Here is a 27,371-nt window from a genome sequence, read left to right as displayed (position 1 = left end):
ATTAGAAATAGGAAAGGAGAGGTCAGCCTGTTGGGAGTTTTTTATAGGCCTCTGAATAGTTCCAGAGACATAGAGGAAAGGATAGCAAAGATGATTCTTGATAGGAACAAGAGTGACGGTAGTTGCTATGGGGGAACTTCAACTTTCCAAATATTGACTGGGAATACTATAGTTCAAGTATTTTAGATGGGTCAGTTTTTATCCATTGTGTGCTGGAGGTTTTTCTGACACAGTATGTAGAAAGGCCAACAAGGGGAGAGGCCACATTAGATTTCGTACTGGGTAATGAACCCGGTCAGGTGTTAGATTTGGAGGTAGGTGAGCACTTTGGTGATAATGACCACAATTTAGTTATGTTTACTTTAGTGGTGGAAAAGGATAGGTATACACTGGCGGACAAGAGTGACAGCTGTGGAAAAGGCAATTACGATGCCATCAGACAAGATTTAGGATGCATATGATACTGCAGGGGATGGGCACAATAGAAATGTGGAGCTTATTGTGTGTCCTTGATAAGTATGTATCTGTCAAACAGAAGGTTGTCGAGTGCAGGAGCCGTTGTTTACTAAGGAAGTTGAATCTCTTGTCAAGAGGAAGAAGCAGGTTTATGTTGGGATGAGATGTGAAGGCTCAGTTAGGGTGATTGGGAGTTACAGGGTAGCCAGGATCGACCTGAAGAAAGAGCTACGTCTAGCGAAGAGGGTACATGAGAAGTTGTTGGCAGATAGGATTAGGGAACATCCTAAAGCTTTCTATAGGTATATAAGGGATAAAAGAATGACTGGCCCTAATCTTAAGCTAATCAAGGACAGTGGGAAGTTGCACGTGGATTAAGAGGAAATGGGGAAGCACTAAATGAATGTCTTTGTCTTTTCCCAGTATGAATACTGAGGAAAACTAAAGTTGTCAAGGAGAATATGAGAAACAGATTACAAGATGAGATGGGATTGAGGTTCACAATGAGGAGGTGTTAGAAATTCTGGAAAGTGTGAAAATAGTTATATACCCTGGGCCAGATGAGATTTATCCTAGGATTCTGTGGGAAGCCAGGGAAGAGATTGCCGAGCCTTTGGCTTTGATCTTTATGTCGTCATTGTCTACAGGAATAGTACCAGAAGACTGGCGGATAGCAAGTTGTTCCCTTGTTTGAGAAGTGGCGTAGAGACAACCCTAGTAATTATAGACCAGGGAGTGCTACTTCGGTTGTGGGTGAAGTGGTGGACAAGGCTATATGAGATAGGACTTATAATCATCTTGCTAGGAATAAGTTGATTAGGGATAGTGAGTTCTTTGAGAAGGTGACCAAACAGGTGGATGTGGGTAAAGCAATTGATGTGGTGTATATGGATTTCAGTAAGGCGTTTGATAAGGTTCCCCAAGGTAGGCTATTGCACAAAATACAGAGGCATGGGATTGAGAGCGGTTTGGATCAGAAATTGGCTAGTTGAAAGAAGACAAAGGGTGGTGGTTGATGGGAAATGTTCATCCTGAAGTTCAGTTACTAGTGGTGTACTCATGGATCTATTTTGGGTCCACCGCTGTTTCTTATTTTTATAAACAACCTGGATGAGAGTGTAGGAGGATGGGTTAGTAAATTTGTGGGCGACACCAAGGTTGGGAGAGTTGTGGATAGTGCAGAAGGATGTTGCAGGTTACAGATGGACATAGATAAGCTGCAGAGCTGGGCTGAGAGGTGGCAGATGGAGTTTAATGAGGAAAACTGTGAGGTGATTCAGTTTAGGAGGAGTAACAGGAATACAGTACTGGACGAATGGTAAGATTCTTGGTCGTGTAGGTGAGCAGAGAGATCTCAGTTTCCATGAACATAAATCCCTCCCAGGTTGATAGAGTTGTTCAGAAGGCATATGATGTGTTTTTATTGGTGGAGGGAACCATAAGGTAATGCTGCAGCTGTACAAAACTCTGGTGTGGTGCACCTAGAGTATTGCGTGCAGTTCTGGCCATCACATTACAGGATGGATGTGAAAGCTTTAGGAAGGGTTCAGAGGAGATTAACTAGGATGTTGCCTGGTATGGAAGGAAGGTCTTACGAGGAAAGGTTGAGGGAATTGAAGCTGTTTTCATTGGAGAGAAGAATTAATTGAGATATATAGGATAATCAGAGGGTTAGTTCGGGTGGACAGTAAGAGTTTTTTTCCTTGGATGGTGATGGCTAGCACGAGGGGGCATAGCTTCAAATTGAGGGGTGATAGATATAGGACAGATGTCAGAAGAAGTTTCTTTACTGAGAGGTTGGTTGGGATGTGGAACGCACTGCCTGCAATAGTAGTAGAATTGCCAGCTGTAGGTGTATTTAAATGGTCAGTGGATAGGCATAAGGACTAGATAGGAATAGTGTCGGTTAGATGGATTTCAGATTGCTTTCACAGGATGGCACAACATCAAAGGTCCAAAGGGCCTGTACTGTGCTGTTATATTCTATGTTCTGATACAGGTTGTTTTCTTATAGCGGCGTTTCATCAATGTGATTTGGTTGTAATGCGATTGGTGAATTGGGAAACAATTTTTTAAAGGAGAAAGTGAGGACTGCAGATCCTGGAGATCAGAGCTGAAAATGTGTTGCTGGAAAAGCGCAGCAGGTCAGGCAGCATCCAAGGGGCAGGAGAATCGACATTTCGGGCATGAGCCCTTCTACAGGAATGAGCCTGAAGAAGGGCGCATGCCCGAAACATCGATTCTCCTGCTCCTTGGATGCTGCCTGACCTGCTGCGCCTTTCCAGCAACACATTTTCAACAATTTTCTTAAAAACAGGCTATTATGCGATTCCATCCCCGGTTACCTTAAGTTCACTCTAGGTATTTACTTCAGGTCAAGCAAAAGAGGTTGGATGATAGGGCAGTTTTTTTCTGATTGTATTGTTGATGTTTTCGAGGATGTTTTTAGAAATTATTACAGAAGAAAAGATTTCGATTTCAAGATTCTTCTCAATCTGGCTAATGCAGCATGCCTTCCCCCCACTATTGTTGAACTTTCTAAAAATGTCAAAGTGCTATTTCTACCTCCAAACACAATCTCTCTCTTCAACCCATGGAGTAGGATGCAATAGCAGTTTTTGAAGCTTATTATTTAAGGTGCACATTAAGGAATCTGATTGCAGCTATTGAAGGGGATAATGAAGACAGTATTCTTCACTTTTGGAAGAGCTTTAAGAATGCTATTGACATCATTGTGGAAGCCTGTGATGATGTCAGTGAGGACTGCTTGCATGCATTTTGGTGGAAGCTTCTCGCAAATTTTCTTCATGCTTTTAAAGGTGTTGAACCGTCAGACGAGCTTCCAGCAATCAAAGAACATTGTGTTGCTTTTGCTAAGCAAGTTGGATTTGAAGAAGTGGAGACTCATCTACAACAGCTTGTTGCAGTGGGGAAAGTTGAATGTCGAGATGAAGACAATGAAATCCAGGATGCTGCACCATGAGAACTTTCCACTTTTTTTTCCCCAGAGGGAAGTTGAGAAGCAGTTGCAGCGCTTATAAGACAATGATTACAATACAGAATGCAGCAGGATAGCAGTTTGTGGCTTTAAAGTCTTATCTGTCACCCTATGAACAGTTTCTTCATGAAAGGAGAAAGGTGGCAAAGCAGCAAAAACTAGATGCCTTTTTTAAGCCAACCCCAAAGAATCAGTTGGAAGACCATGAACTATAGCCATCCACTTCTGCATTAAATATTTTCTTTTGTTGTAACCCTGCCAAAACTGCACCTGAAAGTAATGCTGATGACCCTCAGCCCCTGCCTTATTACAGTACTGTAACTCAACAAAATCAGAAGTGTTAAATTTGTTGTATTATTTCATTAAAATATATGATACTAACATTTGCTTAGACTGTGCTGCTGTTTGTGTTGGCTAACTACTATTGCTTTTGTTTTGATTTTTACTGATATATTTGGTGGTTCGCCCCAACTCTGTTTTTCCCATAGCCCCTGTTATTACTGTTGCACAATTTTCTATAACATGAGGTCACACAAGAATGCAACTACTGCTTTAGAGCAAAACGGGTTGTACTGAACAGTCCATGGTCCAAATGCAGAAAGACCTGGACAATGTCCAGGTTTGGTGTGAAAAATGCCAAGTAACATTTGCTCCACATATGCCAGATTATGACCATCTCCAAGAAAAGAGTATGTAACCATTGACCTTTGAAATTCAGTGGCATAACCATCACACATTCCCCCATTATCAACATCCTGATGGTTATCAGAAACTGAACTGGACTAGCTATGTAAATACTGTGGTTACAAAAGCAGATCAGAGGCTTGGAATTGTGCAGTGAGTAACTCATCTCCTGACTCATCAAAACCTCTCCTCCCTATACAATGCACAAGTTGGGAGTGCAATGGAAAACTTACCATTTGTCTGGAAGAATGATGTTCCAGCAACACCACCGGATAAAGAAGCCCATTTGTTTGCCATCATGTTCACCAACATCCATACTCAGTAGCAGCAACAATGTGTACCATCTAGAGCATCAAAAAATTACCAATCCTTCTTTGCCACCTTTTTAAACCAACAAACATTTCTCTGTAGAAGGACAAGGGCAGCAGAACACCACATGCAAGTTACCTTCCAAGCCACTCATCATCCCGAATTGGAAATAAATTGCTGTTCCTTCAGTGTTGTTGAATCAGAATCCTAGAATACCCAATCAAGCAGGTGGTGAACCACAGCAGGTCAACATTGATGATTTGGAGCTGACTGACTGGAGGATGTGGTCTACCTACAGCACATAGACTGCAACAGTTCAAGAAGGCAGCTCACCATCTCAGTGGTAACTAGGGATGGGTGATAAATGCTATGTTGTTCTGTGACACGCATACCCAATGAGTTTTTTTTAAACCAGTGCATAGCATAGTTCGCTACTATTGGAACAGTCTGGGTTTGAAATTCACTTTGGAATGTTCTGTCAAGTGACAAGCTTCAAATGGCAAAACTAATGATGTTTAGATCATGTATACATTTTCCTGGAATGAAGCACAAGTAGATTGTGTCTGACTGATGTTAATGCAGTAGAATTGTTAATGCTCATGCAAAACTAAGTGAAAATCATATGTGAAGAAGGTGTCAAACAATTTATTGAATTATGTCTGCCTTCTAGGATGCACACATTTTCTAAGTAATGAGAATATTATTGAACACTAGTTTTGCTAATGGTTCTGCTATGTTTAGTTGAGAACTTTATTGAGTTTTTTGTATTACTGTTGTTAACCATTTCACTTGTTGGAAGTTGATAATTATAGCCATTAATTTATACTCTAGTTACAGCTCTACTTTTTAAAGTGCCATAATCTAAACCGAGTTTATAGTATAGTAATTATTTTAATTTTAACTACTACACATCTAACCATAGTGATATTTCTGTGGACCACAGATTAATAATTCTTGTGCTTTCTCTAGCACTTAATAGCATTAACAATTCAATCTATGTTATCCAGGATCCATGACCAGTAGCTTGAATATTTACACCCTTTTTCCTCAAGTGGTATTTTGTGTTCCTGGCTCTTGAGTTTTTGACAAATTGCTTATGCATTTCTTGACAGCTGGTTCAAAGCTGCATTTCTAGAAATTAGGTGTGGTTTAGATATGTGTCTTCTCAATAGCAGCTGATTCATGAAGGCTAAAGGAAGAATTTGGACTGGAGAAAAAAATGATATCCATAAGATTGTCTATAGTTGATTCTAATATAGCTCGATAGTTCCGTTCTCATACAATCTTGAGTTATAAGAAAATAATGGGTGTTGAGCTGTTATCGCCGACACAGGTAAGGAAAGTTCGTGTGCTACATTTAGCAGTCTAAATTCTTCAATCGCATTGAACAAACACTCGTTATAACAGAACTGACGTATCTTGAAAACAGTTAAAGATCATTGCTATTTAAGGAAGCTGCATTACAAACCGTTTTTATTTCATTTTCGTATTCTACATATATAAGTGCATCTGAAAGATAAGCTTAAAACATCTTTAGGAACAGGAAATGTGCATTAGTGTAATTATTTCCTTTGAGTGATCAAACCAAAATGCCTGCTTTTTCTGAATATATATCCATGTAGAAATATGTCAGAAATAAGTCAAATCGGAGCCAAGTGTGGGGTCTTGTTATACTAATAATAGCACCCTATACATTGCAAGTCCAGGTAACAAATACAGCTGACATTATGTTGTACTGCAAGGGCAGCTCATTTTATTCATTTGAATGCACTATCTTTGCAGGTGGGTCTCAATGGTGGCACAGTGGTTAGCACTGCTGCCTCACAGCGCCTGAGACCCAGGTTCAATTCCCGACTCAGGCGACTGACTGTGTGGAGTTTGCACGTTCTCCCCGTGTCTGCGTGGGTTTCCTCCGGGTGCTCCGGTTTCCTCCCACAGTCCAAAGATGTGCAGGTCAGGTGAATTGGCCATGCTAAATTGCCCGTAGTGTTAGGTAAGGGGTAAATGTAGGGGTATGGGTGGGTTTCGCTTCGGCGGGTCGGTGTGGACTTGTTGGGCCGAAGGGCCTGTTTCCACACTGTAAGTCTAATCTAGTCTAATCTATCTAAACACACTACAGTTGCAGGTTAAGATACATCCAGCAAAGTGATGGCTAGTTTCATACGTTCTTATTTTTCCCACGGATAGTGTGAAGCAGAAGAATATTTTCCGTCTCTCTCCCTCTTTCTCCCCATCCCTCATTCCTATTCCTGTAACCATCTTAATAGTTGGTTGTGTGCCGCAAGAGACTTTACAGGCTCTCATAGCTGGTATCATTGAAGGAATCACACATGCTACTGATGTGAATTTTAAGCTTGAATCTGAGATCTTGGTTTCAATCACCAAGAATATCTGGAGTGAGGCTCAAATTCTGTAACTTCTGTTTTGGGGATACTATGGTTGAATTAGTAACTAGTCCAACCAAGGGTTAAAACACTTGTAATTGACATTTTTGAAAATGTGGCTAATTAGGAATCCTGATGTAGCTAATTGCATTTCTCACTAAAGAATTATTATTATTAAATCAGGAGGAGTGGGAGCTGATCAAGGGTGAAGTAGTAAAGATACAGCAACAGAGCAGATTGTGGTCAGATGGAACGTAAGAAGAATTTGGAAGTGATGTCCAAGTCAGTGCAGAGAGGAAGGAACTGCAAAACGTGAGGGAACTAAAATTTGGTAGAGAGTTAAGGACTAAGGTAAGGATCTAAGCTTTTAAAGCAAATAGGACTTGTAAAAAATGGAGTGAAAATGGTATAGTTCTAGAGTTCAATTTCTAAAAGTTTAGTTGACACATAAAAGTTAGCATAGCAACCAACATTTGAAAGTCAAAGTTGAATTTTACCAAGGATTGACATTTGGCCCCTTGATTGTCATGGATGCCCTCACCAAGTAAATGAGAAAGGAAGTATCTTAATCAGTAATTGCAGTTGATATTGTCATGTTTTCATCTCCACCATATTACGCAGTATCTGGAGAAAAGTATTGCAGGACAGAAATATGAAGATCAGTTGATCAGTAAATCTGGACTATCAGTTTAAAAAGAGGGAAGAAGATCGTTGGGATTATCGGGAAAGTGAGTCCGTCCAAATACCTGGGGTAGGTGTTGCAGAAGATTGAAGTATGGGAATTAATTAATAGTTTACCTGTAGTTGGAATATTTGTAAGAGTGAGGATTGCAGATGCTGGGAATCAGAGCTTAGAAATGTGTTGCTAGAAAAGCACAGCAGGCCAGGCAGCATCAAAGGAGAAGGAAAATCGACGTTTCGGGCATAAGCCCTTCCTGAAGAAGGGCTTATGCCCGAAACGTCGATTCTTCTTCTCCTTTGATGCTGCCTGACCTGCTGCACTTTTCCAGCAACACATTTTTAAGCTTTAATATTTGTAAGAGTGCACTAAAGTGTGAGAGTGTGTGTGTGTTGCGCGTGCGTGTCAGAAAATCTTGTGATACTTGTGAGACTGACCTTGTTAGATTGTGCAGAAACTTGGCCAACATGAAGAGGAGACTGACTGGATACTTATGAGACGTGGAAGCTCAGATTGATGTGCAGGTGTCAAGAAAGAACAAGATATGGAACCAGTATATCAGATAGTCAGTAGAAATTGTGGAATATTAAAGGAAGTAGCCAAAAATAAATTCTGTTGTGTGGAGGGAGAGCACATAGTGAGATGAGTGTTAGACATGGTACTGTCAGGAAGAAGGAGAAAAGAAGGGTTAAGAACTAATGGGAGCATGGAGAGGCAAGAGACCTAAACAGCTCATCTGGAGATGACAGAAAAGTGATTAGATTAGATTACTTAGTGTGGAAACAGGCCTTTCGGCCCAACAAGTCCACACTGACCCGCTGAAGCGCAACCCACCCAGACCCAGTCCTCTAAACTTACCCCGTCACCTAACACTACGGGCAATTTAGCATGGCCAATTCACCTAACCTGCACATTTTTGGTTTGTGGGAGGAAACCGGAGCACCCGGCGGAAGCCCACGCAGACACGGGGAGAATGTGCAAACTTCACACAGTCAATCGCTTGAGGCGGGAATTGAACCTGGCGCTGTGAGGCAGCAGTGCTAACCACTGTGTGCCACCATGCCGCCCAGTGGGTGACTGACAGAAACTGGAAATGGTAACAACCAGTACCTTAGCAAAGCAGAGTAAACTGGGAGAAGCTGAATGAAAAAGTGTAGTTATTGGTCGCAAAACAAAGGGATGGCAGGGCAGCTCAATTTTGTAGAATGCTTATCTGTTCTATTTGTGAACTCCAGGGTGCTGCAGGAAGTGTCAACAGCTAGAGTCACAATGGTGAATCCATGAGAACGGATTTTGAGTAGTACATTTTTTAGAGAGGTGGCCACCCTTCAGCTGACTGGTATACACGCAAAGAAGCATTATATGACTGCCAAATAGGTACAAGAGATAATACAGGAAACCTTTCATGTGCATCTCATTCTGTAACCAGTTTCATTTCTGTATACCAATGAGAGTGATGGTTTCTTTGGTGAGTGCACCCAGAACCAGGTTCATGGCACCAACGGTAGCTCAATTGTACTCAATTGCTAGAAGATTGGACAAACAATTGTAATAGGGATTATGACCATTGAACAGACCATGCCGTGATTCTAAAAACGTCCAACTGTGGTACCTGCAGGGTAATCTCTCTGCTGTTGGGAAAGTCATCACCGAGATCCTCCTCAACAGTTGCTCCCTGTGACTGAGAAACTCCTCCCAGAGTCGAAGTGTGGCTTTCAGCCACAAAGGGACATACCAGATGTGATTTTCACTGTGACAACTGCAGGAGAAATGCAGAGGGAAGAACCTATCCCTGCACGTGGCCTCCTTTGACCTTACAAAGGCCTTTGACACTGTCAGTCGGGAAGTATTATGGAACATCCTTCTCCACTTTGGTTGCACCACAAAATTTGTCACCATCCTTCGCCTGATCCATGACAAAATGGAAGCTATAGTAATGAGAAATGGCTTCACTACAGACCCATTCCCAGTTCGGATCGGTGTCAAGCAGGGCTGTGTCATTGCTTCAACAATGTTCTTGATCTATCTCAGTGCAATGCTTCATCTCACCTCCGACAAGTTACCTGCTGGAGTGGAGCCAAATTACAGAACCTGAGTGAAATTGTTCAACCTCTGCTGCCTTCAAGTCAAAACCAGAATCACCCCAACCAATGTCATCGAGCAGCAATATGTAGATGATGCTTGTGTATGCGCAGTCTCTGAGGATGTACTCCAGACCATCGTCAGCACCTTTACGCAGGTGTCGAGCATGCACCTGACCCTGAAAATCCACAAAACGAGGGTCCTTCTTCAACCTGACATGGCATTATGGAGCAAATCCCTGATCTTCAAGGCCCATGAGCAGGCCTTAGAGAACGTTGACCACTTCCAATACCTTGGAAGTGTCCTGTTGGCCAGAGCAGCTATTGAAGAGCTCCAGCATTGCCTCCAGTGTGCTATTGCAGCCTTCTGCCACCTGAGGAAAAGGGTGTTCGAGAACAATAACATCAGGTCTGACACCAAGCTCATGGCAAAAATAGCTATGGTGGTTCCTGCCAGCCTATGTTGCTGTAAAACGCAGACTGTCTACAGCAGACACCTCAAAGCACCAGAGCAGCACCACCAATACTGCCCGTGCAAGATCCTGCAAATCCTGGGAAGAAAAATGCAACAACACCAGTGTCCTTGACCAGGTCAAAAAACATTCCCAGCATTGAGGCACTGACCATCCTTGATTGACTGCAAATGGGTTGGACATGTCATCTGCATGACTGACATGAGATTCCCCAAGCAAGTGCTATACTCCCAGCTTTGAAATGACAGGTGATCCCCAGGTAGACAGAGGAAGCGCTTCAATGATACCCTCAAGGTGTCACTGGTGAAGTGTGACACCTGGGAATCACTGACCCAAGGTTGTCCTGAGTGGAGGAGGAACACTCAAAAGTGCCAAGCACTTTGAGATTGCCATGGGAAAAAAATGGAAGCCAAGTGAAAACAGTGAAAGGAGTGTGCTGCCAAACCAATGCCCCACCCACCCCTTCATGTGACTACCACCTGCCCTGAGGATAACAGAACCTGTAGTAGCTGTATCAGCCTGTTCTTATCCTCGGAGAGAATATTTCTTGGCTGTGAGGGACTGCTGATGTTAATTCTAAATGTAAAAATTAGTAATAGACATTTGTAATTTGTATGATTTCAGTACTAATTTGCAATGTTTTGTAAGATTGGTAAACCGAAAAGCATAGTGTATCCTTTGTTAATTGGCGCAGGTGCTTCAGTCCCTTTTATTAATAAATGTTCAAAATAAATTATGAATGGAATACATTTATTTGGATGGCAGATATAGTTGATTTCTACTGAAATTAGAACTTCAATAAAAGGTGTAGCTGAAGCCACACCTGTGTTTCGTCACTGATTTTCTTCTGCGAATACTGGGTTATTATTAGCACTTGTAGAGCAGGATTGGTAAAATATACTACTAAATGATCTGCACCCTGTTAACTTTTACCTGAGCAATGTATGCTAGTGAAAATAAGACAATATTATATGAGTAAATTATAAAAATTAAACCTGTTATGCCATATTCCACTGCTCAATAAACATGTAGTAAATTCAGGGAAAAGCTACTCTTGTCCTGTTAAATACCTTTAATAGTTATCACAAACATACGCTTATGTGTAAGTGTATCACACACTTTCCAAAGCTATCAATTTGTTGATTTCTTGGAATATATTCATATCGTCACCTGATGTCAAATGATTAACTGAATAACTTTAAGAATAGTAAAATGATTGGATTCAGTGCTGTTTCAAAATTAATAAATTTTAACCATTGGAGAAGTTTTCGATAAAGTCTACTTAAGAAATAGAGCTTTCTACAAGAAAAATAGTCTGATTCTTCTTAATTAGGTTAGGATTAGGTCGATAAATCCACAAGGCATTTGGACTTCACCGATGTATGTGTTCATCGCCTTATGATGCATCATAAAGTTGAAGGATGAGGAAAGAAACTCAGACAGAAAATTGTGAGTGGAGTTCAAAGACTGTAATATCTAAATATATAACTTTACAGCAACTCCTACAACCAAGCTGATGCCTAACAAAGTCTCATGTTCCTTTTAGATCCAACCAGAAAGGTTAAGAACAGGACCATAACAGTTGTGGAGGCTGAAAAGTCCCCATAAATTTTGCTGAGACATGCAACCTGGAGTAGACACTCCAGCTTTTCAAGTGCTGGCAGTCATGGGTGATTAAACTCCACCTAACTGAGAGAATAGATGCCACCTGTTGACTCAGAGGTACCAAGCATTTGTTTGATCACTCACTGGCCTTTTTTTAATTCGCTTTTGGAATGTGGGTAATGCTGGCTAGCCAGCATTTGTACCCATCTGTCATTGCCCATGAGAAGGTGGTGATGACGGCAATCTTTTTATAATTTCAAAAATATACTTTTATTCATAGAAATCAAGGGAATCTAATCTCGAATCATTGGTACAGTTGATGATGCCATTTAGATGCATACTTTACATGTTTTACATTCAGAGAACAGATTGGAGTCATTGGTATTTATAATTCTGTATATTAACCATTTAGCCTCTTGGCATTTAGCTGTGGTGTCAGTGGAGCCTAATTACTGAATGGGCCCCTGTTATTCTTTGGCAGAAGTGCCTTACACAGTGGTCTTTCCCCACTGCGACTTGGTGGCAGCTGTAAGATTCAGTGCATCACTCAGCACGTAGTCCTGGACCTTGGAATGTGCCAGTCTGCAACATTGAGTCGGGGTCAGCTCCTTCAGCTGGAAGACCAGCAAGTTTTGGGCAGACCAAAGAGCATCTTTTACAGAGTTGATGATCCTCCAGGCACAGTTGATGTTTGTCTCCGTGTGCGTCCTGGGTAACAGACCATAGAGCACAGAGTCCCCTGTCACCGAGCTGCTTGGGACAAACCTCGACAAATACCACTGCGTTCCTCTCCAGACTTCCTTTGCATAGGTGCATTCCAGAAGAAGGTGTGTGACAGTCTTGTCCCCTCCACAGCCGCTTCGAGGGCAGTGCGCAGTGGCGCAGAGTGTCCAGGCATGCATAAAGAATCTCAGAGGCAGAGCCTTTCTCACCACCAGCCAAGCCATGTCATGGTGCTTGTTTGAAAGTTCTGGCGATGAGGCATTCTGCCAAATGACTTTGACAGTCTGCCCAGGGAACTGCTCAACAGGATCCACCCTCTCATTTTCTCGAAGGGTTTCCAAGGACACTGCTGACCGCTTCCTGATGGACTTGAGGTCAAAGATGTTTTTCTTCACAAATTTCTCCAGGAGGGACAGGTGATATGAAATGATCCAGCTACTTGTAATGTTCCCCAGCAGCAAGGCCAGGCCCATCCTTCGCAACACCGGGGACAGGTAGAACCTCAGTAGGTAGTAACACTTGGTGTTTGCATACCGGCAATCTATGCACAGCTTGCTGCAGCCATACACAAAGGCGGCCACCAGGGTGAGGGTAACTTTGGATGTGATTTTTATCTCTTTTTCCAGATCTTTGTACATGGTGTCCCTTCGGACCCGGTCCATCTTTGATCTCCACATGAAGTCCATAAGCTGTAGCTGAAAATGTGTTGCTGGAAAAGCGCAGCAGGTCAGGCAGCATCTCAGCAACAGGAAATTTCGACGTTTTGGGCATAAACCCTTCATCAGGATTCCTGAAGAAGGGCTTATGCCCGAAACGTCGAATTTCCTGTTCCTTGGATGCTGCCTGACCTGCTGCGCTTTTCCAGCAACATATTTTCAGCTCTGATCTCCAGCATCTGCAGACCTCACTTTCCCCATAAGCTGTAGCTAGACACAATGTCACCTCCAGTCAGACCACCCCAAATAGTAAATGCTGACCTGCCATAGTCCATCCACCTCTTGGTAGGGTGATTTAAAATGTTAAGTTTATACTCAATCATCAGAGTAAATCCTTTGCACTAGGTAGACAAGATGAAGAGAAAGAAAGAAGATGCTTACTCTGTTATTGGCAATCTGGAACATTCAATGTTCGTAAAAGTAATGGGTAACGTTCAATGATCAATAATACCTGTAGGCTGAATGTTGACTGCTTTCCTACAAGAAAATAAGTTCACTGAAAGTGGATCCTGTTCATCTGGCTGGGAAAGAGTTCAGAGAAAATGCATGAGTAGTGTGTATGCTTTGCTGTTAAGTTCAATAACCAGCTTCACACTGCTATGAACAGAATTGCTAAGTCCAAACATATTAACAGCAAACTTTGATTCAACCGGCACGCTTGATAAACTGCAAAAACGATAAACCTCAAATGCTGCAATATTCTGTGATATCAGAGTATTTATGCTGTAAATAAAGTGTAACTGTGATGTAAATAACCCCACAATTGCCTTGTGTTTTACATTGATCTTAGGAGATGTTTTGATGTTTTTACATTTTTTTTGAGAGGTGTTGATGTCCTAAAAATTTGTCTGGTCAGCAGTAATGCTTACCTCTTGATTATCCAGAATATTTGATCAACTAGCACAGTCCTGATCCCACAGGTGCTGCAAAATAAAAGTTTATTGTATTTACTTGATTTGAAACACGAGTGAATGTTGACCATGAGGCACAGTCCTCCTGCCTTGAAATTTGTATGGCTTAAGAAAGATCAATAAATGTTGTCAGATACTATTTGATCGTTAGTACTGCCATGAGGTTTGTGTAGCCAGTAGGACCTTTTTAGAACAATTCATGCTACAGGTGCCCTGAAGCCATCCAAGATCAGGATACTGGTACCAACTGAACCAGATCTTCACCAAATGTTACTTTGAATGGCATTCTTAACAAAGATACCACAGCTGTATGATAAAGATTACTCTTGGTACCAGACTTCGAATGCAATCCTTGCAGCTGTTTCATTCAATGCTGAAAGACTATTCTCCTATTAACTTCAGCCATATTGCCAATCTAATAAGAACTGACAATTCTGCAATTTGACTGAACAGATTCACTCCAACATTTATATGTAAAAGGGAACATGTTTTGAGACATCATTTATTAATACCATTCTGTCAAAATAGGAGAAGCAAAGCTGGAATTTGCTAACAGGTTTAAGACTTTCATCACTGTAATGGAGACAACATTCTGTAGTGATTGGAGCCAGGTGGACCGCGTTGACGACTAGGTCCTTGATTGGGATTGCTAATCTGGGCCAATCAGGAGGCACTAGCTGACCAGTATTAACAGAGGATTTAGGGTGTAGGTTTGCTCGCTGAGCTGTAGGTTTGATATCCAGACGTTTCATTACCTGGCTAGGTAACATCATCAATGGGGACCTCCAAGTGAAGCGAAGCTGTTGTCTCCTGCTTTCTATTTATATCTTTCTCCTGGATAGGGTTCCTGGGGTTTGTGGTGATGTCATTTCCTGTTCGTTTTCTGGAGGGTTGATAGATGGCATCTAGATCTATGTTTGTTTATGGCGTTGTGGTTGGAGTGCCACACCTCTAGGAATTCTCTGGCTTGCCTTTGCTTAGCCTGTCCCAGGATAGATGTGTTGACCCAGTCGAAGTGGTGGCTTTTTTCATTGGTGTGTAGGGCTACGAGGGAGAGAGTGTCGTGTCTTTTTGTGGCTAGCTGGTGTTCGTGTATCCTGGTGGCTAACTTTCTTCCTGTTTGTCCTATGTAGTGTTTGTAGCAGTCCTTGCATGGAATTTTGTAGATGTTGGTTTTGTCCATGGGATGTACTGGGTCTTTTAAGTTTGTTAGTTTTTTGTTTGAGAGTGTTGATGGGTTTGTATGCTGCTAGAATTCCGAGGGGAGTTAGTAGTCTGGCTGTCATTTCTGAGACTTCTTTGATGTATGGTAAGGTGGTTAGGGTTTCTGGCTGTGTTTGGTCTGCTTGTCGTGATTTGTTCTTGAGGAATCTGCACACTATTTTTTGAGTATCCGAGTTTGTTATCAGTTTCTTCCTCCTTGGTGAACGTTATGCCTGTGAGGGTGTTGTTGATGATGTTTCCTGGATGTCACAGTCGAAAGAAAGGACAACGGCGAACCACAAACCTGCGTATACGGAAAACCGACAAACACTGACCAAATACTTAACTACACCAGCAACCATGCCAACACACGCAACCGAAGCTGTATCAGAACACTATTCCAACGAGCCACCACACACTGCAGCACAGACAAACTACGCAGAACAGAGGAGAACCACCTATTCAACGTGTTCAAGAAGAACGGATACTCAAAAATACAGTGCGCAGATTCCTCAAGAACAAACCACGACAAGCACACCAAACACAGCCAGAAACCCTAACCACCTTACCATACATCAAAGACCCCTCGGAAATCTAGTAGCACACAAACCCACCAACACTCTCAAACATAAACTAACAAATTTAAAAGACCCAGTACAACCCATGGACAAAACCAACGTCATCTACAAAATTCCATGCAAGAACTACCACAAACACTACATAGGACAAACAGGAAGAAAGTTAGCCACCAGGATACATGAACACCAGCTAGCCACAAAAAGACACGACCCTCTCTCCCTTGTAGCCCTACACACCAATGAAAAAAGCCACCACTTTGACTGAGACAACACATCTATCGTAGGACAGGCTAAGCAAAGGCAAGCCAGAGAATTCCTAGAGGCCTGACACTCCAACCACAGTGCCATAAATAAACACATAGATCTAGATGCCATCTATCAACCCCTCAGAAAACGAATAGGAAATGATATCACCACAAACTCCAGGAACCCCATCCAGGAGAAAGATATAAGTAGAAAGCAGGAGACAACAGCTTCGCTTCACTTAGAGGGCGCCACTGATGATGTTACCTAGGCAGGTAATGATACGTCTGGATATCAAACCTACAGCTCACTGAGCAAAGCTACACCCTAAACCTCAATCTGAGCTACAAACCTTGCATTAACAGGATTTAGAATTGCTTCCATTTGGAAAACTGACTCTGAGCTGGTTGGCCACAGCCAGTGTGCTGTGCATTAGTAAATAAAGGCTGACTTGGTGATGGGATACTGGCTTCTATGCAGTTATTTAATATTCAGCACTGATGAAAGAGCATCATAACATGAAAAGTTTGTTCTTTTCTCCACAGATGCTGTCTGACCCGATGAGTATTTTCAGCATTTTAGTTTTTTCCAATTTTCCAGTATTGGCACTACTTTCTTTGTATCACCAAATTGGAATAATGCCCTTAATTGTCTGCTCTCACTTTTTATTATAAAAGAGATCCAGGAGAGATGAGTTATGAATGTACTAAAAGCAGTTCGAATCTAAATGTAACAGGTGCTGTGCCAATGATTACTGACTATTATTGCACTAGAATTTCCAGATACCATATGACACAAGGAATACTAATGGCATGACTGATGCGATCAAAAGGATGACAGATCCATCCGCAAAAATGTTGCACTGTAAACAAAGGAAGGATCATCCCTGACTACAATAAACGGACAGAGAGATGGGTGGAACACTATCTTGAATTGTGAATGTGGTTAGTGAAGCAGATTGACATGCTATTGAGAGCCTGCCTAACATTGAAGAATTGGATATTGAACCCACTTCAGAGGAACTTGATAAAGTCACTAATTTGTTGCTACAGACAAAGCACAAGTTGTGAATGCCATCTGAAATGATCAAACACAGAAATTTGACACTCCTGAAATATCTGCACAAATATGTCTCTGCTGGAGGGTGGAGAAGTGCCTTAGGGTATGCCATGGGAAAACTTATCTGCCCATGTTGCTCTTCTTAGATTGCAGATCCTGATTGAATACATCTATCCTGAATTTTGTGGTTCAAGGACTGGAAGATTCACAATTGACAAAATTGCTCACTCCAGCAGCTATAAGAGAAATGCTGTGAGCAGTGGCTGTGACTATAAATTCCCGCCATGGTTCTCATCAGAGCAAGCTACCTGGGTCAGTGCAGTCTCTATCATCAAAGAAATTTCCAGCAATAAGAAGCTTACTTGTTCAGCCAGGGTGAGTGACCCCATCTTCCCTCTGCTACTGCACTTGCCTCCCACCAAAATTCATAGTTTACTGTTCATACAAGAAGTTCTTCTATAACATGCATTTCACCAGGGTGGATTGGCTATAATGCAATTGATAAATTGTGATGTTTGCTTAACACAAACTTTCCGTTGAACGGGTATTGTATGTTATCTATAGTGCGACCTTCTACAGCTGGACATCTATATTGGTTTCCCATAGCATGATTTTCTATAGTGTGAGATTATACAGGAACACAACTGTTATGTTATAGCAGAATGACTTATACTATTGCATGCATCATCTTGCTTGCTCTCAACCATCCAATCCTCCTAAACTGCATGGCCATAGTGTTAACTATTCACTCACTGAAGACACCTCACCTCCTTTCTGGACCTATGTCAGCACTAATAGTTTGCCAGTCACTTTTATTTCTTGCAATCCTTCCCTTTCTCATTCCTGGAGGAAAAGGGCCATAATAGGGCAAAAAGAACCAAGGCATGTGGTGGGGTGTTGGCATTTGATTGCCCATCCCGTTGATAATTGGAGCCTGGTCCATTTCAGCAATGACTGAGATCTTTGACCATTACAGTGCTCATCTTCCATTGCTGCCATTGTGAATACATTCTTATCACGTCACAATCTGTTTCCTATACTTTTTTCTGTTTTTTTTCTTCAGGCATGAACTGCATCATCCTGGTCTCTGCTGCTAAGATGCCAGCTGTGCAGGACATTACCTCTTCCACCACTGAGGAAGAAAGTAAAGATGTCTCAGGAAATGTACTGGCAAGGATGCCCCCAATTACCACTACCCCTTGCCCTCCCCTAAAAAACAAAATAGCTTTGTTGACACTTCAGTGGGAACATTAGCTAGATTGCAGTCAGGAGCACATGTTAATGAACATATCAATGTCAGGTCTCCACATGGCCTAAGAAGAAATGCTGCTGCGCAGCCCCACGCAGGAGAGTATCTTGTAGTGCCAGCTATTTGTGACTTAATTGAGAATTATGTGCAGATGCAGGAGTAGAAGGCAGGTTTGTCAAGGGCAGTGGGTAACCTGACACAAAAGGTTGCAGGCCTGCAACCATGCCATTGGAATGGTGCTGCATCACGTGTGTGAGTGTCTGGCTCTCTGCATGAACAGGTTGGTGACTGCTATGGAAAGCCAGGTCCAGCATAGTATCTGCTGGACATATCTGCAGATTTACACTCCATCACTCCAGGGAGTATTTCTGGTAGGATTTTCTAAAGTGGACCAAGATAATGTTGAAAAATGTGCCAGAACCTCCTGACCAGTGAGAAACTGATGCTGTTTCAGCAAGAATTGGGTTGATCAGAGACAATGAAGAACAGGAAGAAGAATCACAAAACAACTAACACTGTCTGAGGCTTTCAAGCTCATTGGAGAACTAAAAATTTTCAAAGATCAACTTCTTTCCAAAGAAGAATTATTCTAAAGTTCAGCAGGGAGAATAAAAATGTTATTATTTGCTGCAGGGGTCTTTACCATGAAGAGCACAATGTTTAACAATTCATTCAAGCATCCTTTAAACATTCAGAAGTTAGAAGAAAGTCCACCTTGCTAATTGAGCCTATTAACTGTTCTTGTGAATTATGTTGTGTAACATAGGGAGTAGGAATAGCATTAGGCAACCAGCCCATCGAGTCTGCTCTGCCATTCAAACAGAGCATGGCCGATCATTTACTATTACACATTTTTTGCTGCAATCTCCATGTATGAACATGTTTGTTTATTACTAGTAAGTGATACACATTTCATATTTAGGCTATGTTTTGTGGCTGAAAAATCTTGATTTGGAAATGCACATCCTTTTTTTGTATATGGTACTAAATTAAGTGGGCAACCTTGCTTTGATTTGAATAGCAATTTTCAAGAATATATCTGTTAATTAAAAGATGTTATTGCTATAGATTGAAGACAAGAGCACCCTCTAGCGTAAGTTCATTGTCACTTAGCATACAAAAATAGCTAAATTAAACCATGTAGCAGAACATTCTTAAGTAAGCAAGGCAGGATAGTGTATTGTTTTAAAGCTTGTTTATTTCTTCTGCTTTCTTTGTAAACATTTACTGTGAAAACTAGTTATATTTAAAAAACATAACTAATTATTTATATAAATGCTTTCATTCTGACTACTTGTCACTGCTGTAGTCTAGAGAAATTGGCAGCCAACTTGCATGCAGCAAATGACAACCGAACAATGAGATAATGACCAGGTATTTGCTCTCTTTATTAATGTTGTTTGCTCTCGTAGGGAAATATTTATTTCTCAGACACAAAACTTCCCTACTCTGGGATTTACTTGGTTTTTATTTTCTCAGATGTACTGCTCTTAACTAGGATAGATGAAAGAGGGCATTCTTTTTACTACAAAGAATTTCTGTTGACTCTCTTGACTTCACCTTTCTCTGTTTTTTTCTGTTCCTTCCGCTAACAGAGCCTCTAAGTCATCTTGGTTCCCTGTCTGAGCTCCTTTTGTAAACTTTTGCATAATGTTTTCCATTTATGAGAACTCTTTAAAATTCATTGTGTTGACTTGGCTTTCGAGCCCCACCACCACCATTTCAGTGTCTATACATGTGATGTAACTTCGAAAATATCTCTCTACAAAAGATAAAATTTCATTGATCCTTCTAAAATCCTTCTCTCTCTCTCATTCCCTGACCTTCGTTGAGCACCTTTGAGGCAGAACCAATAGTAGGAATTCATTGTTGGGTCAGTATTGGACTTTGCTTTCTAAAAATACCCACAAGCCTATAAGTGAAATATAATGGGTTACAAACTCCTTTTTTTTTCGTCAAAATATAATGTATTTGTGCATTTTAATCAGTAATAAAAACAATAAATGATTAGCCATAACCATGATTATTGCAATTCATAGTACATAATAGCAGTATTTTAGTGACTGCTTAACTTTGAGTTTAGGGTTTTATCAGCAGTATTTCAGGGTATGAAGTTGTAGCTGCAATTCTTCACTCAGTTTTTGCTAATTTCACCTGTTAAAGGAGGTTGCCGAAGGGAGATATGGTAGTTCTCTGCTTGGGCAGGAGCAAAGAAAATGGAGGGCGTTTCATCCAACTCCCTCCTCCTTTCCCTCCCTTCAAAATTAAACAACTCCCTGCTGATCTTTTGCAGTAGTTTCTGCAGGAGAAAAAATGCCTGGCCTGGAAAAACTTAAATAGAACGGTATTGTGAGAAAAACTAGAAAATTAATTCTGTATAATAACACCTAACTGGCCTATCAACTTCCTGTAAATTAAATTTGTCTCTAAACTTTTTTTATATTTCTATTTTATTAAAGCTGCATCAATACACAGTAAAGAAGAGGATGTTTTTGCCAGATTCATGCTGTGAAAATTAGTTGCCTGCTGTTTAATTCTACAGAAGGACATTGCCAAATCAAGAGCTATGGATTGCTACAGTTTCACCGATGAAAGCTCTCTCCAAACCGAAATGCATCTGCCTTTGCTATCAGACAGTGAGTTGCCCATTGCAAGTAATATCCAGAGACGAGAATTCATCCCAGACCCTGATGATATTATTTATGCAGGAATGACAAGTATAGAACTTGATTATAACCTGGAGACTGCAGAAATTCCTGGCGATCCATTTGCTGACAATGTAGATCTATCCCTCTATACTGTAGATAAGGGATGTGACTCCCCAAAGATTCCCAGTGACTCCACGGACACAGATTCTCCACCCGTGTTGCTAGGTACTTGAATGTGCATGCATTTTTTTTTAAAGCGCAGCAGTGCTCTTATAACTATTTGCTGCTGGGATAAATTTGTTTTCCTGCTGGTTTAAAATAAATCCCCAGCCAAAATTACTTAGTAACATCCCACTTTTACAATTCCAATAAGATTTTATTAAAATTTGTATTAACATCCCTGATGGCCTCTTTGATAAGACTGCCTCATAACATGTTAGGCTGTTTGAATCCATAATCATTAAGTGTTAAGTTAGGTAGAGCAACAGCAGGAGCTACATTTGGCCTCGACCTCCCTAGCTATGAAGGTGAAGTTCTTCCAGTGTTCTCCACTTCAGTTTAATAAATCCTATTGATTGGAAAATAAAATGTGAATCGTGCATGCAGGAAGGAACAAGATGTGCTTGTGATTCCCTCCTCACTCAAATAGCTCGATCACTTCCATTGCCCAGTCTCATACACACACAATAATACCAGAGAGCTGCAACTGTATTTCACCATAAGTCAGTTCTTTCAGAAGAGCAGAAAAGGTTGTTAGAAAATAAAAAGGCGTCTGTAATCTCTGTGTTTTCTGAGCAATCTCTGTCTCACACTTTTGGCGGAAGCTACTGAGAAATGGTAGAAGTAGCCTTTGATCCTGATTTTCCAGAGTTTTCTGCAAAGATTATGACAGGAAATCATATTCTGTAAAGTTTAATGTTATATTTGCTGAATGGTTATCTGTTAGGTATGGATTTATAGCTAAATAGGCAGGTTTGTTCTCTGACTCTGAAAAGAAAAGGAATACTTGGAAAATTATGTACTGGTCCTCCATTTTAAAGTACGCAAGATGAATTGGATCCATATGTCTCATTCACCAGTTTTATTACTTTTCCCACTGGGAAGGTTTTCAAACTAACCTAGTCCATGATGAACCCACAGTAGTATCTCCTACTTTGAAAAAGCAACTTTGTGTGGTATCTACTGTACTGTATTATTTTTCTCGACTTATTTAGTCTTGCTTAGCCAGACACTCATATTTGTGGCTGTCAGAATTGTAGAGTGGAAATAAAAATTAGTATGATAGATAAGAGAGACTGTTACTCCCAAATATGCAAGTAGACCTTTAGTATAGTTGGGTCAACTTCCTGCCAGGATCCCGCTACCCTGATATTTATTAATTTGTTTTGTTACCTGAATGGTAGTTCTGATTTATGTGTTTTTGTTATAAAAGCAGCTAGCGTGGATGTTGTGATGTAGTTATATTATCGCTGCTACATGCTTCATGGAAATCAGTTTTGTAACAATATAATCAAAACTGTATGCATATGGATTTTGTTTTTATATTTGCATTGCCATTGTTTTTGCTATATATACTCTTTTGTTTACCTCTGTGTCTTTTCTAATGGCTAAGATTCAATTCCAGTAGCGGAAGTTAACTTGTGGTACCTCACCTGTCCAATCCTAATTGTCAGCAGCTTTTGTTCTGGTGAGCATTATATCAGAACCACATTTTGTCCCCTCCTAATGTCTACACAACAATTCAGTTTCACGGCATATGTGCAGTAACATTCCCCAAAGTGCTTCATGGGAGTATAACCGAAAACAGAATTTGATGCCACACACCATTATTTAGGTCAAATGACCAGTCTTGGTCAAATAGGCAGAGTTTAAGGCAAGTCTTAGGAGAGTGAAGCAGAGGAGTCTGAGAAGGTAACTTCAGAACATAGGGTATAGGCAGCTGAAGACTTGGTATTTAAAATTAGAGATACTCTGGTGACGAGAATTGGAAAGGCAGAGAGAACCCAGAGGGTTGTAAGGCTGAAGGAGGTTACAAAAGTAGGAAAGGGTAAGGCCACAAAAGGATTCAAGGAAGGGCAATGACAATTTTAAAATTGAGGCATTTAACTCAGGGCCGGTGTAGGTCAGCAAGCAGTGGATTCTGGAACTTCACTGTGAGTTATGGCATAAGCAGCGGGTTATTCTTTATTCTAAAAGTTTAAAGGTTGGGAGGCTGGTCAGGAATGTATTAAAATATTCTGTTTCAGCAACAAATGAACTATTGAAAGTTGAAAAATGATATGAAGGTGGAATTAAACTGTCTTATTAAACATATCAATGTGCTTCATGAGAAAGTGATCACATGTTGTAGTGCTGACTCATTTTTCCCTGTTTAGTCAAATATAATACTGGATTGTATCTTCGTGAGTGCTGGGGCATTGTGATGGTACCATCAATAGAAAGCATTCTGAAACCAGTAGAATGTTTGGGAATACTTTGCTAGGTGATTAATGGCTGAGGACTCTAAGGAAATTTTATGTACATTGCTGATTAGAAAGTTGCTTTTTGGAAAGAAAAAGGCATATACCATCCTGACATTGAACTGTATTTGTAATATCGTAACATGCTGGAGCTGCAACCTTTAAGAATCATCAGTTCACAACTGGTTTTCTAAATGAGATCATTGTTAAATATAGATGCCCAGCTTCTTTTTGGGGCATTTTGGCAGATAAAATAAGCCTTGTAACACAACACACAAATAGCCTGATCAGAAAATTATGTTTGTAACAGGCAAGAGCATTGCAATTGTAATGAAGTGATAATATCTGTCATGTCCTTTTCTCGAGACATTGCCTGACAGATACCTACACTGAAAACCACCTAGTGAAACAAGACATTCGAGGCTGTGATGCTATCACTTCAGGTAGAATTGTAAAAGGTAGTTGGTAATCTGAGATCTTGGGTTTAATGTTGGTTTCTTGTGTGCAATGGTCATTTAGACAGACTTAGATTTTCATAAACTGAAAAAGACTGCCCAAATTATGATGGAATAAGGCAAACAATAAGTTGCACTATTTGGAAATTAAGTTTTCACTCTGCCCGTTCTTAACAAATGGTTTATAAACAAAGGATGGTTTAATGATATAGAAATAGTAACACAGAAACTGGTCTTCAGTCCAACTCATCTGACTTAAAATCCGAATGTGTGTTTAACAAAAAAAGAACTGAAATATTGCTGGTTTTTCCTATTGACTTTTTTGTTATAGATATTAGTCCTGTACCTCAAAAAAATAGCCCTGAGAAAAGTGGAGGTAAAAGTGAAGGGAAATATGGAGGGCTGCAGAAGAGAAGGCGTCTCTCCACACGGCATTCTCCGCAGCAAGCATTCCAGGTTAGCACTGCATCCAGTTGTTCATCCAGTCTGTGGTTTTAGAGTACTTTTTAAAAAAAACCCTGTAACAAGAGGTTTCTAATCTACAGTATACACGACTGAGCTGTTCTAAAAAAAACCATCAAGCCCAAGAACATAAACCAGTTTTGTCAAAAATAATAAGTTCTGGTTTGTTCAGTAATGGAATATATTAGGGAAATCAGTAGTAATTTAAATATTAACTGTTAGAGTTGTTTTACATTTATATTGAAATCAATATGAGGCAAAAATAGATAATTCATTTGTTTTTTTTAGGAATGTAGCCAATGCGGAAAGTCATTCAGCAGTGCCAGTGCCCTGAGCAAACACTACCTGACGCACAGTCATGAACGTCGGCATGTCTGCAGGATCTGTAATAAGGCCTTTAAGAGACAGGACCACTTGTGTGTGAACATTATGTAACTCAGGAATTTCTATTATTTTTCACACACAATAGATTTGCTTTGTCCACCTGGAATGAAACTAAATGCCAGATTTAGTTTTATTCATTTCAAGTTGGATGTGAGTTTGATCTGTGGGATTAAATTCCATTCCTCGTGTTCATATAATTAACAGGCTACAATCCTGTAACCGTAATAGTGCCTGTCCAGCAGCATCCCACAAACTACTGCATGAGATAAACAATCACTTAATTTGATTTACAAGTCTTGTTTGATTATTGACCTGGAAAACAGAACAAAAAATACTCAAAAGAGTATCCCAAAAACCAACCGTTTACAAGTCTACGAGGTGCCAGATTTAAAAGTGACATTAACCATACCCAAAGTATTTACTTAACATTTGAGTGGCAGGTTCAGTAGTAATTTGCAAGAAACAGTAGAATAAATACTTGAAATGATGATGAAAGAACAGGGTGTGTGTGACTAATTGGAAAGCTCTTTCAGAGCTGACACAAGCTTGATGGGCCAGATGGCGTCCATCTGTATTGCATCCTTCCATGATTCAAAGTTAAATCTATTGATGTGTGTCAAAATATCAAATTGCCTGGAAGAAAATGTTACTCAGACAGGACTTGATTGTTTAAAAATATTCGTATTAGTTAAAGTTTGAGAGAATTAACTTACAGAATGTTTCTTAAAGTTTATTTTTAAATTATTAGTTTCAAGTTGCTTGATCATGAGCTAAGATTCCAAATTCTCAGTGGAGACCAGACAAATTGATTGCCTTCTATATATACTGATTCCACTGATGCTAATATAGTTATCACCTGCATATGAGGCTAGCAAAGCATTTAACTTCTGGAATCGGTGCTTAGTTTTAGGTAAAATTGAAAGGATCACAGTTCTTGCTCTGGTGGCTATAAGAATTTTGCCTGAGATTTGTTTGATACTTTCTGGTCAGAGATGCTTATGTCACAATTTAACTGGGAAGAGAGCACTGATAATCGTTTCAGATCATTCCACAAACCAAATGTATAAAATCCCAATTAAATACCAAGATAATCAACTTGTCTAACTGACTGCTGTTCAGGATGAAGACAGTTCTGATGAAGTTTTGTCAGAAGCATAAAATAACTATTTATTGTAACACATTTTAACAAATAATGGAGAAAAGATTCCTACTGTATGATTGTATGAGTTGAATTGTGCCCTTTGAAAAACCGCAAATAAGGCACCCACATTCACAGTTAAAGCAGACAGAAGAAATACGGTATGACAGATGATGTAGTGGGAGTAAAAATGTATAGAAAGGGTAAGCACAGATGAAAAGTGTGCTGGAAAAGCACAACCGGTCAGGCAGCATCTGGGGAGCAGGAGAATTGACGTTTCGAGCATAAACTTTTCATCAGGAATGAAGAGCTTATGCTTGAAACTTCGACTCTCCTGCTCCTTGATGCTGCCTGACTGGCTGTGCTTTCCCAGCACCACATTCTTTGACTCTGTTCTCCAGCGTCTGCAGTCCTCACTTTTTTTCAGGGTAAACACAGACACTTGGTACCACTCGGTCTCAAATAATAATCTGACTGCATCAAAAAGCAATATTGTCTTACACAGATAGAAATCAGCATAACTTGATTTTTCCCAAATTGCAAAACTCTCCTGTATTTCAGCTATACAGCATTGTCTGACTTACACTTCGGTTTGAAATGCAAGAAAAAAAAATATGATCGCTTACACTTGTAGGTGAGGCCCATAGTTGAAATCTACAAAAAATAAGAATTTTTCAAGAATGGGATCAAAGATACTGTAAGGTTTCTCATAGTTGAGCTTGGTGAATAAATGAGGGAGGTGGGTAAGAAACTAAATGCATTTTATGCTAATTTCATCAAAGAATACAAGGAGAAGGAAGATTGAAGTAGATACATGTGATTGTTCCCAATCATCTGTCAAATTATTATTAATACAGGTCAGTTCTATGAAGAACGATGATGACCTTCCAAAGCAATATCCCATCATTTAGTAAATGTTAGGAGCGAAATGTTTTGAGATGAACTTAATGAGGCATTTTATTCTGCATTCTCTCCTTAGATCTGGGCACTTGTTAACACACCAAAAAAATAAACCTTATGTTTGTATGGAACATGGATGCGACAAGAGCTATTGTGACTCCCGGTCTTTGCGACGTCACTATGAGGTTCAGCATGGCTTGTATTGTCAGAGGGAGCCTTTTGCTGACAACAGCTCGAAAGAAGTGGACTCAACAGAGGGTGTGCTGTACCCCCAGAGTGGACAAACTCAGACCCTTCAGTGTGAAGTGGGAGTGGCTCAGAGGCCGACAACACAGGTTGAGTCTCTTTCTCAAAGATCTTGTCTGCCTAACCGAGACATGCTGAGGCCCCTAACGAGCAGTGTAAGCCAAAAAATACCATGTGAAACTGGTGCTACTGGAAGCAAAATTACATTGCACTATCCCACACAAACCCATGCTACAGCAAGTGTGCTTACTAGTCCAAATATTTGTTTGTCAGAGAGGTCAAGCACTGTTAGACACGCCAAATTTGGCATAATGCAAAGAGAGCATTC

At 40.5% G+C, this 27,371-nt stretch overlaps 1 protein-coding gene across 1 annotated transcript in view; it reads left to right on the top strand.

Moving 5' to 3' along the window:
- The first annotated feature begins 20,917 nt into the window (after positions 1 to 20,917).
- LOC132836614 (zinc finger protein 541-like) overlaps positions 20,918 to 27,371 on the top strand; it is a 43,269-nt gene continuing 36,815 nt past the window's right edge. Inside the window, exons 1-4 of the mRNA XM_060856006.1 lie at positions 20,918 to 21,224; positions 24,245 to 24,369; positions 24,664 to 24,791; positions 26,877 to 27,198. Coding sequence (XP_060711989.1) covers positions 20,918 to 21,224; positions 24,245 to 24,369; positions 24,664 to 24,791; positions 26,877 to 27,198 — 882 coding nt within the window. The remainder of the gene's footprint in view (positions 21,225 to 24,244; positions 24,370 to 24,663; positions 24,792 to 26,876; positions 27,199 to 27,371) is intronic.

Source organism: Hemiscyllium ocellatum, chromosome 47 (genome assembly GCF_020745735.1).
Source record: "Hemiscyllium ocellatum isolate sHemOce1 chromosome 47, sHemOce1.pat.X.cur, whole genome shotgun sequence".
NCBI lineage: Eukaryota > Metazoa > Chordata > Chondrichthyes > Orectolobiformes > Hemiscylliidae > Hemiscyllium > Hemiscyllium ocellatum.
Note: the sequence above shows the minus strand (reverse complement) of the source record. Positions and strands in the feature narration are given on the sequence as shown.